The sequence below is a fragment of the Leuciscus leuciscus genome, assembly GCF_965113295.1.
Source record: "Leuciscus leuciscus genome assembly, chromosome: 7".
NCBI lineage: Eukaryota > Metazoa > Chordata > Actinopteri > Cypriniformes > Leuciscidae > Leuciscus > Leuciscus leuciscus.
The window spans coordinates 16,684,186-16,698,194 of NC_138731.1; the positions used below are offsets into that span (position 1 = coordinate 16,684,186).

The 14,009-nt window shown below is 36.4% G+C and overlaps 1 protein-coding gene across 4 annotated transcripts; it reads right to left on the reverse strand.

Annotated features, from left to right (window-relative positions):
* Positions 1–7,599: 7,599 nt before the first annotated feature.
* Positions 7,600–13,248, reverse strand: vgll3 (vestigial-like family member 3). Of its 4 annotated transcripts, none has more exons than XM_082175024.1 (4): positions 12,399–13,248; positions 10,957–11,287; positions 9,403–9,876; positions 7,600–8,298 (listed from the first exon to the last, which is right to left on the reverse strand). In XM_082175024.1, exons 1-4 carry the CDS (start codon positions 12,561–12,563, stop codon positions 8,258–8,260), a joined length of 1,011 nt encoding a protein of 336 aa, XP_082031150.1. In that variant the 5' UTR covers positions 12,564–13,248; the 3' UTR covers positions 7,600–8,257. The 4 variants fall into 4 exon arrangements, with proteins under 4 accessions (XP_082031150.1, XP_082031149.1, XP_082031151.1 ...); XM_082175023.1 differs by having other exon boundaries at positions 9,403–9,879; positions 10,957–11,284; positions 12,399–13,220; XM_082175025.1 differs by having other exon boundaries at positions 9,403–9,879; positions 10,957–11,281; positions 12,399–13,219.
* Positions 13,249–14,009: the final 761 nt, after the last annotated feature.

A 14,009-nucleotide genomic window follows, 5' to 3' on the forward strand; every position in this document is an offset into this window, starting at 1 on the left:
TACTTTTTATGGAAAAAAAATACCGTTTAGAACTACCGTAATAGAAATAGTTACTATTCTGGGCTGGCCTTTTCGTTGGATTTAAAAAAAAAAAAAAAAAAAAAGAAATGTAAAGGAAATGTTTTTTTTGGGCAAATGTAAAGGGCTTTTTTGGGGGGCAAATGTAAAGGGCTTTTCACACCAAAAGTGAAATGAATAAGCCTCAGGCTGAAGAAAATAAAAATTCACACCTGTACAGTAGAGGGCGCAGCTCAAACAAACCTTTCAGCTGTACTGACATTTTTGATTGCAGAAGAAAATGATGCAGATAAAGGAAAGTTCAACACTCTTCAGCAATAAAAACAAAAACAAAACAAAAATGTGATGTTTAACTGACGCTCATTAATACGGTTGAATTAGATCTTTGAAGGTCAGCAGCAAAGACATTGGTTAATAAAGTGAGATTAAATACATAAAGTGTATTTGTATTTAAAATTATTGCAGATTCTCGTGATATTCAGTATTTGCATTTCACTGTTTTTGAGGAACACTGAATCTGTTTTTGTGCAAGTGAGATGAGTAAATGCATGCTTACATTTAGTCCAGAACTACAAAAACCATCATGTATTCACAGCGCAAACAACACCTCTGCGTTAACTCCCTGTTTCTCTCAACATGGGGACAGGAGAGCTGTCAGTCAATAAATGGGAAAACAAAGCAACTTGCGTTACTTATTTGAAAAAGTAACTCAGATATTTTGTTGTAAATTTAAAAGTAATGTACTTTACAAGTTACCTGAAAAAAGTAATCTGATTACAAAACTCACATTACTTGTAATGCATTACCCCCAACACTGTTTCTGCAGCCTCTATATTCTCAATTAACTTCTGAATGGCCAGGTGACACTAAAAACAAGCAAGAGCTCCAATCTGAAGACATAAGCAGTTTAATTCAAGCACCACGCTCCATTTAATTCAACTTAGGAGGGTGCTGACATGTGATGGCTGGAGAAAATGGACCCTGCCCTTAACATCCAAACAGAGCCAGAGGGAAGCATTTTATCTCCGCTGGCTTGCATGAGGAAAGTAAATTATTCAAAATATATCCGTCAAACTGAAAGAGTTTTTGGCATGTGAATGTGAGAGATCAGATCATATTTGGTCAAAGCGGTCTTTATGATTGCCATATGCTTCTCTACCTCACTGAACAAACAGAGCAGTGCCGAACGAGTCCAGTGAAACAGGGATGCCTGTATTTAGGCCGTTTCACATCCTGGCAGCTGGCATTGTGTTGGTGATTGTTAGACTAATCATCAGCTCAATTACGCAGGAATGTGCCTGAGAGACGAGGAAGAAAGCTCTGTTTTGACAGCTCAGCACTCCAGGGGCGAGAAGTCAAGCCTCTCTGCAGGCCGACCCTCTTTTACTAAGACTTGAGAATTTGACACCACGCTTTTCATGTATTTATCTAGCATTAAGCACAAAAAATATTCATTTTTTTTCTGGATTTGACACTTTGACTATTTAATCTGTATATTTCCTCAAAATATTCCTCAAATAATCATGGACTTCTGCGTAAGAGACTGTCTAAGCCGCAACATCACAAATGTGTGCACACTTCATCTGCCAATAATTTTAAAAACAGCAACATTTTATACTTTGAAATGCATCACACTAGAATGTTCTTAACACAAATGTACCATTTCATTTTATTCTCGTTTTAATTTCCTTCAAGTTATTACATTTATCACTCACAACCGGTAAAACCACCTGTCTTCAGACCATTACTCAAAACATCATATAGATTAATGCATAAATTAAAAAATATATATAATATGTACCTTTTAAAGAAATATTACTACTTTACTACTAATTACTACTATTATGTCTTAACAAAAGGAAAAGTTTCAATTTTTTTTTTTTTTTTACAGTCCCTGCACTTTCACACCATTAAATTACACAATTCAATTATATTATTAAAATAAAAATGTAGATTTATTATTGTTTTTATAGTAAATATTTTCTGTCACAACCATGATAAGTCACCACCTGAAATAGAAGTAAACGATTTGTATATATATTTCTATATAAATATTGAACATGTTAACATTCTGTATCTTGTTTAATCATACGGAGAAAAAAATCTTTAACGTTTTTATGAACTTTCAATGAACTTTTTTTTTTAAATGGGTAAATTAATAATTAACACAACTGGAAATGTAGCTGTAGGAAAATACAGTCTGTCTGACAGTTTGATCAATTAATGCTCTCAAAGAATCATAATAAAATGTGACTCGAGAGCTTCATCTGGCCCTTTTCTGACTCCTGGTGTGAACTGGCGTGGACATCCAGCTTTTATGCACAGGGCTTTTGTTTGACTCACAGTCAGGCCATTCATTTGATTTCACTGACTTTAAAGGAACTATTTGAGCTGATTGGCAGATTCTGAGCTGTAATGAAAAGAACGTATTCATAGACTTCCCAAGGCACTTATGCAGAACTTACAAGTATGAAAGGAAAAAGGTCTTTAAATATTTTACTGTTTAACAGTTACAAATGTTATGGATGTCAATTACATAAAGTGACCCCAAAAATATGTCACCTGTAAACAAATAGCATTTCCCAAGAGATAAATTCATTCATTTTAATCAGCTGATGTTTTGATGATTTTTATTGGATGTGTGAAGTCAGTTCTCCTCAAGTTCACACAGGTGTCCTTGAAGTTCATCTATTTGACAAAACACAAGGTGTTACAATACTATTTGTATTGTACTACTCCATTTTGAAGAGTATATGTATTTTTGTGTTTGTTTTGATTAAAGTTGGCTTTCTAAAAGTTAGATTACACCCTGTCCTGGTTTGGAAGAGCCTGTGATCTCCAAGGGGTGCCATGGAGAGCTGACAGGAATTAGCATAGAAGTGCATCCCATGCTAATGTGAAGGCTGCGGTCTCAGTCTTGGATTGGCAGGGGCTCCGTGTCTCCAATGGCCGGTTTCCTGAAGGAGGGGCAGAGCCTGTGGAGCGGCCCATGAAGAAACTCAGCTTCCTTGTACACTGCTGAGAGTCCTCTTCACCTCTTAGCACCGAGCGGAGGACCCTTTTTGAGAAAGTGCTGATGACTTTCCTATTTTTATAGATTATTATGTTGTCGGTCACTTATGAAACACAGATTTAAAATAAGATTTATAAAATAATAAATAAATAATCAAACAAATATGAATGTATATATGAATGAATGAATGAATACTTTTCAAATGTGTTTAATTTCAGAATAAATGTAAATTATTTGTTTGTATGTGTCTTTAAACCATACACAGTATTAGTATATTTGAAAAGTAGACAGTGACCAACTAGAGAGCTCAAAATATGTAAAAATGGCTTAATAAGAACCAAGACAGCAACATAGTGTCGGCCCAGATCCGGGCCACATCTGGTACATGTGGACTCAATGCGTACAAGATGTGGGCCGGATCTGGGCCGACACTATGTTGCTGTCTGGGAATGAGGAGATAAATTGAGAGAACTGTGATATTGCAACGCATTCTCATCCTAGCGCGTCATATACTGACGCTTTTGACTATTCGCCTACATCGAACACACATGGCACCCTTTAGCGTCAATATGACACGCACAGAGCTTTGTTCGGTTATGGGTAGGTTTAGGTCTGGGGTAGGGTTAGGGTTAGACCGCTAGGAGGCGCCTTCTGGCCTATATCTATCTGCGTCTCATATTGACGCTAAAGGGTGCCATGTGCGTTCGATGTAGACGAAATGTCAAAAGCGTCAGTATATGATGCCTTGCTGTGTTGTCACTATATGTTTTTATGCATTGTAAATTAAATTGTTTGGTTTCTGTTTCATTTTCCTGGACTCTTAGTTTGTAACTCATTGTTTCCTGTGTTTCCTTTCTATCTCCATAGTATCTTAATATGTTGTTGTTTGTTGCCGTGGTTACTCATTGTTTGATTGATTTGATTCACCTGTTCCTTGTTTAGCTCTTTAGTAACTCTGTGTATTTAGGCCCTGTCTGAAGGGAAGATGCAGATATTTCCCTGTGGTTTGGACTCTCATTTACACGAAAACCCTGGTTTTAATAACAGAAAACGATTATTTCTAAAAACTCCAGCCAAAGTGGAGATTTCTGATAACGCCGGTTATGTGTTGCTGTGTCAACTGGGAGAAATGGGGTTTTAGGTTCTCAAACATCACATTATGCGCCAGAAAATGCTAAACGTCATGTGAGCGCCCCAGGAAGCCGCTCGTGTTATTCGTTGTTGACAGTGTGCAAAGGTAAATAGACTTTAGACATCATAAACACCACTGGTTTATTGGTCACTTTACAGGTAGTGTCACCCTGTTGCCTTTCCATATTTTGAACATTTAATCGCATGAATGATCTTTCCGTATTTGATTTGCAGTAAACACTCCCATATATCGTGCAGTGCCACAGGCTGACTTGTCTTCGCCGAGCTCCCTGTTCATAAGAGCGAGCGGCCATGTGTTTTCTGCTGTTTGTGTCACTCTTGTGGAGAGCGGCTGAATGCAGCTGGCAGGTCTCTTTACCCCTCATTTATCTGCTGCTTTTGGGTCTGTTATGACCACTTGAGGAGCTCTCCTACTGCCTGTGATCACAGGGCCATCTCAAAACTTATATAATCAAGTATAGCAATTAGCAAAGCAGAAGGATGGTGTACCCGTCTGATATGGACAGGCTTATTCATCCACTAGACTAGAGCAAGAAAACAGCAATTATTCATGTCCCATAATTTTGTTTTAATGGTCAACATGGACAAAAACATTGGGGGACATGGATGAAACAAGGTACAGCACAATGGCTGTTAGATACAGAACTGCAGAAGTAGGCTCTTGCTGTGAAGGATAAAATCCTCTTCATTCATCATTTTAATTTAAAACCTTTTGGCATTACAAAACTGTAATTCTTATTGTTTACATACTGTGAAAAAATAACACTTTTTTTAAGCATACTTTTAAAAGTTTTTATCACTGAAATAATATACTAGGAATATTAACTGTAAACTGCAAGTAATGTTTTCGGACACTTAATAACAGTAACATACTGTAAAGATTACAGTAAAGGACTGTAAATTCACAGCTGCTCTTGTTTTGCTGCTTTTACAGGTGTGCTGTATAATTTTACAGTATAATTGTAGTTTATGATTTAAATGTACAGGCCTACTGGCAACCAAAATTGCCAGAAAGTTGCTGTAAATTTTACAACAATTTTTAGTTGGATCACAGCACTACTTTCAGACAACTAAAGTGCATTAAGTACAAAATTAGTTGTTCCAATTGAGCAGACTTGAAGTATACCATTTTATTATGCACTATCAACACATTTAAGTTTACTGAATAAAGTGTGCTTAAGTATACCGTTTTTTTTTCTAGGGACATCAGACAAATAATAAGAGATTCAACTCTAGAAGATTTAGCGAATCAGACCACTACATGATACAGTACATCATTAATGAATCTCACCTTTTTTTGGGCTTTTTTTTTTTTTTTACCATAACAAATGTGCCTTTTTTAAACGCACAATTACAGTTGCCAGAGAAAATTAATGTTAAAAAGTCGAGTTAAGAGCAACACTGATCGCCATCATGATGACTTCAAATGAAACTGATTTCATATGTGAAATAACATAAATAAACGTCAAACTGGTTAGTAATAAGTGAATCTGTCAATGTCAACACTACTGGTGGCTATATTGTGCAGAATGGCACATGCAGCCACTATCTGTGATGCCCGCTCTGGTGACTCTTAAGCGCCGAACACAGTTGAAATGTGCCTTTAGGATGCCAAAGGTCATCTCTATCTTCACTCTGGTTTTACTGAAGGCCACATTGAAGTGGTGCTGTGGCCCAGACTGAGGGACATGATAGGGGGTTATTGTGTAGGTTTTTCTATCTCAGTTCAAATTAACAGTGTTTTGTACTGTACCAAATTTAACTTGCTTTCCTCAAAGCACTGACACAACACAGACTCACGGAAAATTTGTGAGACAAGCACTGGAGCCAGGCCATTGGGCATCCAAACTTTAAATGCAATTAAATGAAAATGTTTTATAGTTTTCATTTATTTTAAATATAATTAGTTGAACTTATGAGTGGTTTTTGACATGCTTGTGTACATCTTAATTTAATTTCTTAATTTTTTTTTTTATATATTGTTACATTGTAGCCCACTGCTGAATGTTCTGACAAGCACAAAAAAAAAAAACTTTAAAGTAATTTCTTTTGAAACTTGTATTCTTGTATTTAAATATATTTGTAATTACACATGTGTAATGATGAAGTTGCAGTTTTTTACATTTAAAATATATTAACTTTAACCCTTAGTTCACCCAAAAATGAAAAATTGTCATCAATTACTCACCCTTATGTCATTCCAAACCCTAAGGCTTTCATCATCTTACAAAACACAAATGAAGATCTTTTTGATGCAATATGAGAGCTTTCTGTACTCTTCATTGACAGCTACGCAACTACCCCTCTGACACTTCAAAAAGTTCACAAAGAGATCGTAAAACTAATCTTTACATAGTTTAGTTTAGCAGTTTAACAGAAATCTCTCACATTTTATTTAAATATCTTCATTTGTGTTTCGAAGATGAATGAAAGTCTCATGGGTTTGGAACGACACGAGGGAGAGTAATTAATGATAGAATTTACATTTTTGGGTGAACTATCCCTTTAAGAAACATCATCATGAACTTACACTTAAATAAACATAAAGTGGCCTTTTATTAATATTAAATATCATTTGCAACTACATTTATATAAACTTTAAGGATTTAAAGTACATTACAATTGAGCGCACTTCTTTTTCACAAGTTTACATGAAATAGTCTTTCTAGTCAAGAGTTTCTGAGTTTCTAGTTTGTGATTCAGCCTCAGTATGAAGCAGCTGGTGATGTTCTTATAGTGAGAGGGTCAGTGCCGCCACCTGGTCAGAGATCTCACTCCGAAACCCCACATTCACACTAACTCAGCTCCTCCACTCACAGGACAACCAGCCCAACAGCTGTCTTTTACGACAAATATAATGCAATATCTGGCACTGTGCTTGTATAAAAATATTTCAAGCTGCATCTCTCCAAAATAATGCTCGATTTCACACCAGAGTGCATATTCTACACTCTCTGCATTCTTTGAGTGGATTTTGGTCGACGTTACACGGAGGCCGATCGCCACATTCTTTTGGTTTATCACAATCTCTATTAGGACATATTTGTAGTGGATAAGAGGAGTCTGTTTTAACTGCAATTGTTCAAGTTGTCTTGGATCGAACTTCCTAGCCAGACAGGAAGCACATTCCAGCTTCTGACATTTAGGAACATTCACATAAACCTTTTTTTTTTTTTTTTTTTTGCAATATAACACAGTTTATGACACGTCCCAGATTCTGTGGCTTTGCGAGAGATGAAGCTAAATGTGAATGGAATGATACTATCCCTTCTGGGACTTTGTGCTCTGCATATTTCGTTCCCAAAATTGGTCAAGAGTTATTCTGCAGTGTGTTTTGGTGCCACTGACCTCTCAAATGCCTTACATCCTATTGACGAGGAAAAGTAAAACGGATAAAAGCACTACCACTGACAACATTTAAAGGGACAGTAACCACTGTAATGATTTAATAAATCCATCCAAACAAAAACAGGTTGTTTGCCAATAAAACTTAGCAGTTCATGTAAGGCAGTAAAACGAATTCCTCAAAGGCGAGACAATTTGACATCAAAAAATAATCTATTAACACATATTACAAACAGAAAACACCAATCAGTAAAGTCACAAGACTATTTTAGACAAATATATTAAAGTAAATAAAGATTTTCTCAGACATTCAACGCATTTCTGCCTTGTACTGTACTAATACAATCAGTTCTTTCAACAGAACCTGTGCGAGTACATAAATGCAGTTCTAAAGCATCAACCATGTCGAGAAAACCTCCTTTGTGTAAAGAAAGAGGGAGATATACCTCTTAAACCTCATTTGGGACGTTTAGCATCCATACAGGAAAAGCCCAGATTGGAGAAGAAGCGTCCTGAATTGGATCTCTGTCCATGAGCGCACAAACTCAGACAGGATGGTATGCTTTACAAAAACACTAGTTTTCCCCAAAGCTGTTTTTGTGCTTGTCTCACTGATAGAGACTGATCTGCCCCCTGAATAGTTCCCAAGACAGTCCTCTAAGGAAACACTCCACATGCAGTTTAGTGTGGTCCAGTCTAAGGCATGTAGTCCAGTGAATCTTCTCTGTCTCAGAACCAGACACTGGCCTTCGCTTTGTCTTGCTCTGGTGCTGTGGGTGAGGAAACAAATCTTGTTAAAACATGTTTGCTTCATCCAGCAACATAACATAAGGGTTGTGACGCCATATGACAGTTTACACTATACGGTTTATACAGGAAATAAACCAATAAAATCTAGAAAAAAGGTAATAGTAATCTAAATGTAAAAATATGGCAAATTATGCACAATTAAATATGTGGCATCCACTGACATATCTAATGATGACTGATAAACATCTCTAATATCGACCAATAACTGACAGATATCATGCATCCCTATATATAAATGTGTCAGGACAAAATATAGGTAATGTGAAAATAAAGAGTTGGAAATGTTTAAACTAATCAAGTAAAGGAAGAAATAGTTAAAGGGACTTATTATAATATTAGATGTACTGTCTTGTGTTGTGAAGCTGTTTTTGCTATTTGTTACTGTTTAAAAGTTTGAGGTCAGTAAGAAATGAATAATTTTATTCAGCAAGAACGCATTAAATTGGCCAAAAGTGACAAAAGTAAAGACATTTATAATGTTACAGAAGATTTCTATTTCAATATATGCTGTTCTTTTGAACTTTAGATTCATTCAATTTTTTTTACGAAGAATCCTGATGAAAATCACGGTTCCACAAAAATATAAGCAGCACAATTGTTTTCAACATTGATAATAATAAGAAATGTTTATTGAGCAGCAAATCAGCATATCAGAATGATTTCTGAAAGATCATGTGACATTGAAGACTGGAGTATTGAAGCTGAAAATTCAGCTTTGACCACATTTTAAAATATATTAAAATATATATATATATAAAAAAATGTATGTAGTAATATTTTAAAATATGACTGTTTTTACTGTATTTTTAATCAAATAAGACATGAGACTTCTTTCAAAAGCTTTGAACTGTAGTGTATGAGATGAAGCTTTTTACTGTAAAGAATTTATTTAACTGAATTATCCAAAAATAGGCATTATCACGTGGTTATTTAATATGTATATAAACCATTTTGTGTTGACTTCCCAATAAAAATGACTACATAATGATGATTTACCAATGACATAACACATGACTGCTGTGGAAGTGTACATATCTATGATCTATTCCCTCATCTTGTCTCACCTGTGTCATAGATGTCCACCGACCCGTGGAAAGAAACGGGCCAGTTGGGTGCCGGGATGCTACTCGGTTCCAGCTCTGTTTTGATGGCGTCTGTGTAGGACGTGGGGCTGCATGACGCTCTCACACCGGGTAACAGGAGGGGGCTGAAGCGGGGGTCCAGCGCGGGGCTGTGGGCGTGATGGAGCACGCGGTGGGGGTGTGGGTGGCGGGGGTGCATGTGAGGGTACATCTCGTGCACGTGGGGGTATCCCGCTCCACTCTGGGCTCCCAGGCCGTAGTGCCATGAGTCAGTAAGAGCAGAAGGAGGGGCCAGGCTGTGGCTGCTCCAGATGCCAGTGTCTGCGGGGTGGAAGGCAGCGCTGTGGGGGAAGTCAGGGTGAGAGGAGGGGACACACGGGCTGGTCTGAGATGGGTAACCGCTACCCCACACGGACGATGATACGGAGCCACACTGACCCTCGGAGTGGGAGTTTCCTTCTGAAACACAACACACAATCAGTTCCTCAGTACCTGGATATCTGATTGAAATGGTTTGTAGTATTCTGTCATACCACTTAACAATAACATGTGAAGGCAAAAAAGTGATTGGAAACCTAAAAGAGAAATGCATACTTTCCCTCAGATTCATGTACATTTTAACATACAATATTGATGTTGGAAAAAAAGTTCACAAACACAGAATGCCTTTAGCTTAGCAGTAGTGCTCTACTGACCAATCAGAAGCCAGGACTAGAACTATACGTTTATTTTATGTTTCGGGTCAATTTAACCCACTAAGTAGTCGTAAATATCGGCTATTCTATGATTTTTATTTAATTTTTTTGTGTTTAGAGGGTTTTTTACATATGAGTCATGGACCAGCATGCAAAGTTTCGACACTCTGTGTTGTGTAATGTGCATACAACATTTCTATAATGATTGATCTGTTATTCAGTTTTATTATTCTTCAACTGTATTCAACTCAACCAGCACATTTTATTGTTAAAGGCTGCTGTAAAGAACTAAAACAAAAGAAAAAAATCAATGTATTTTGTGAGTATTTTGAGCTTCAGGAAATCACACGGAATAAGTGCTTTTCCACACTTTTTCTGTTTAAATTCTTTTTACAATATTTATTATAACACATTATTTTTGTGTCTTTGTTACACAATACATATACTTGTAGTGGTAGCACTTTATTTTACAGTCCTGTTCCCAATGTACATACTATGTACTTCTTATAGTTATTGTAATAACTGTGTAATAACTATGTACTAACCCTAAACCTAACCTTAACCCATGTAGTTGCCTTATATTACCCAGTAGTTGTACAATGTAAGTACATGTAAGTAGAAATGCAGTAATAACAGTAAATTATGCATATTTACATGAAATTAACTGAAACCAAACTTTATTCTTAACCTTATAGTAAGTACATGTTGCTAATTAATATGACCTAGTACTTAAATGTAATTACACTGTAACAAGGACACTGTAAAATAAACTGTAACCATCTTATAATGTGTGAGAACTATTAATGTTAATGATGTGATTTTTGGTAACACTGTCTCCTACCTTTCCACGGTCCTCCAGAGTGAAGTCTGCCGGTTTTAGTGTCATTGCTGAAGGAGCTGGGCTGGCTCAAAGCACGTGAGAAATGTTCGTCCACCACGTCCCCGATGTCTCCACGGAAATAGGTGAACACCACACACCTGGCACTCAAGTACTCGGCCTCGGCGGGCTGCGCCTCCTTGCAGCGCTCCTCTTCCCCAGCGTTCTGCTCCTCCTCTCGGGGAAGCTCAGGCTCGGGACGGGGCTTCAGCGCTCCAGGCTGCTTATTCTGGCCACAGTGAGAGGGAAACTCCTCAGAATCCTGCATCCTGCTGTAGGCACCAAACTTCTTCTGCTGAAAGACACAGATTTGTGTTCATTATGAAGAACTGAAGTGGTCAGGGCAGGGTTAAAAGCTGCCGCACACACATTCACCACCTGGTCTTCGACCAAAAATAGATTGTTGAGGATTGTCTCTGAACTAATGGCCCGGTGCCCACGCTTGGCACATTAGTGGTACGCTGATTTACGCCCATGAAGATTTCCGTATACGAGAGACTGTATAAACACATTCAGTTGTAATTCACAGCTTGGAATTTGAAGAATTCTATATCAAATGTCATAAAATATGGTGTTATTTAATATCAGTACAGCATTTAGAGAAAAACTCAGTCTGGACACACCTTCGCATTACATTATTATTATTTTCCACATTTTAAAGTAACAATAATGTTTAATAATGTACTGGGAATTACGCATTGACTAAAACGTCAAAAGAAAAAAATCTTAGACATTTACTGGTCCAACTTGTCCAATAAAATAGTGTAATTTTTTTTTTTTTAGATAGATAAATAAATATATAAATAACTGTTTTTTCTTCACTGTTCTGTCTTGTCCATTAGAATAGTGTATTATATAACAGTGTGTGTGTGTGTCTATATATATATATATATTATTGTTATTATTTTTATTATTATTATTATTATTTTGCTGAGATGATTTAAAAAGTATTTAAAGCTTTAAGAAAAAAAAAGCTTTTTTTTTTTTGCATTCGTGGTCATTATATATATATAGCCTATAAGCTATATAATATATAATATATATATAGGCTATATAATGACCACGAATGCAAAATTGTAAAGCTTTTTTTCTTATATATATATATATATAGAAACTAACCCAAAGTTAGTTGGGTTTTTCACACCAGGTGTGTGGTGTTCACCTATACATTTATATGTATATAACTATATAACTGTTTTGTCTTCACTGTCCGACTTGTTCATTTAAATAGTGCAATATATAATTGTGTGTGTGTACAGAATGTAGGCTATATATGATGGAAAAAAAAATCAACATTTTTAAAGCTTTATAAATGCTTTTTAAATAATCTCAGCAAAAAATGTCAGAAGCAGAACTTTGTTTTACTAACTTTTCTTGAGTCGTCTGTGTCAGAATAAAGCACCTACCTGCTGCTGCTGCTGCTGCTGCTGATGATGATGATGATGATGTTGGTGATGATGATGATAGTACGCCGCTTTGTAAGCTGCCGCTGCCGCCGCTGCTGATGATGTCGCAGGCAAGTAGTGATGAGCTCCATAACTCTGATGATACATAACATCCAAACAACTCATGGCAGAGGCTTAGACGATCTCAAGAGGCTCTTCAGAAACACGGCAGCTTCCTCAACCGCAGATAAATGATGTCATCATTCCCCTCTATATAAACCTGAGCGTTGACAAAAGCGCCGCGGTTTGTAAAAGAAAATATTAGCATAAAAACAAAAGTGTCCCCATCGAGGCTTCACCACCTACAGACAGACAGCGGATCAAAACAGAGCGACAGACGCGAGCAGCGCGTGAAAGTTACAGGAGCTGCGCTGATTGGTGGGAAGTTTGGAGCGCTACGATCTGATTGGTGGAATCAGGGCTCTGCTGAAGAAACCGAAACAAATATTCATAAAGCACTATACTTTACCAGTTACCCGCTAGTAAAAGATAGCCAAACTTTGACAAGCTCAAAACTAACTTTTTAAGAAAAACACCTGGTTAACTGAAGTTGTAAAAAGCATTATATGCTTTAGGTTATATTGCATTCTTGCATTGCATTAATTTTATGTTTCTGTGGGTGTAGGCTATTCATTTTTACTCTAGTAATATGTTGTTCGCTAGAGAGGAAATTTTAAATTTTTTAAAATGTCCTGTCATCTTAATTAGCCGTTTTTAAGGTAGGTTTGCATTAGGCCTGTGCTGCCACCTGCTGTAGACCATCTAACCCAGAATTCACTGCCTGATGTTGAGTGATTGATAAAAGATGATTAGCTTTAAGATTTTACATTAAAACTTTTAAACATTCTATCAGACAAATAATGTATCTTTTGTTTTAATAAATTGCATTGTGTCATTATAAGCTAATAATAATAATAATATTAACAAAATGTGTTAAATTATTCAATTAAATATCTATATCTAAAAAAGGTACCGAGTTAAAAGTTTTGGTATTTAGCCAGCCTTGTGCTGAAGGTCATGACACTGCAATGTGTTTGTTAGAAAGAATGTTGAGAAAGAATGCTAATGTTTCTATAAGTATACACTTATACAATAATCATTTATAATACAAAATCATGGTAACAGGGTTGACTAAACAAATAAAGTGATTTAAAAAAAGTGCAGACACTAGTGATGTTACTATGACAGAGTTTATTTATTTAAAGGTTAGGGTTAGGGTTAGGATTAATGTAATGTGGACGCCACTTCAAGTCTTGTTAATCGACATCAGAATAAATACAAAATACTGGCTTTTATTTCCATTTTTAATCAAAAGTTGCATATTTCCTAATACATCGAAGCAAAGGAGACAACACATAACTGCAGTGCGGGATACAAAAGGCACATGACCCATTTTCCATTCACAAACATGGCAAGGGTGATTGTGTTCCTGGTCTATTATAAAGTAATGGATCAACATTTTAATCATTTTATCAACTTTATTATCAAATAAGCACTTTCCTGACATTGAAATGGAATTTTTTTGCATAAAAGTTGTTCCAGCTTCAGAACAGGAGAGCAGTGTCAGAGTAT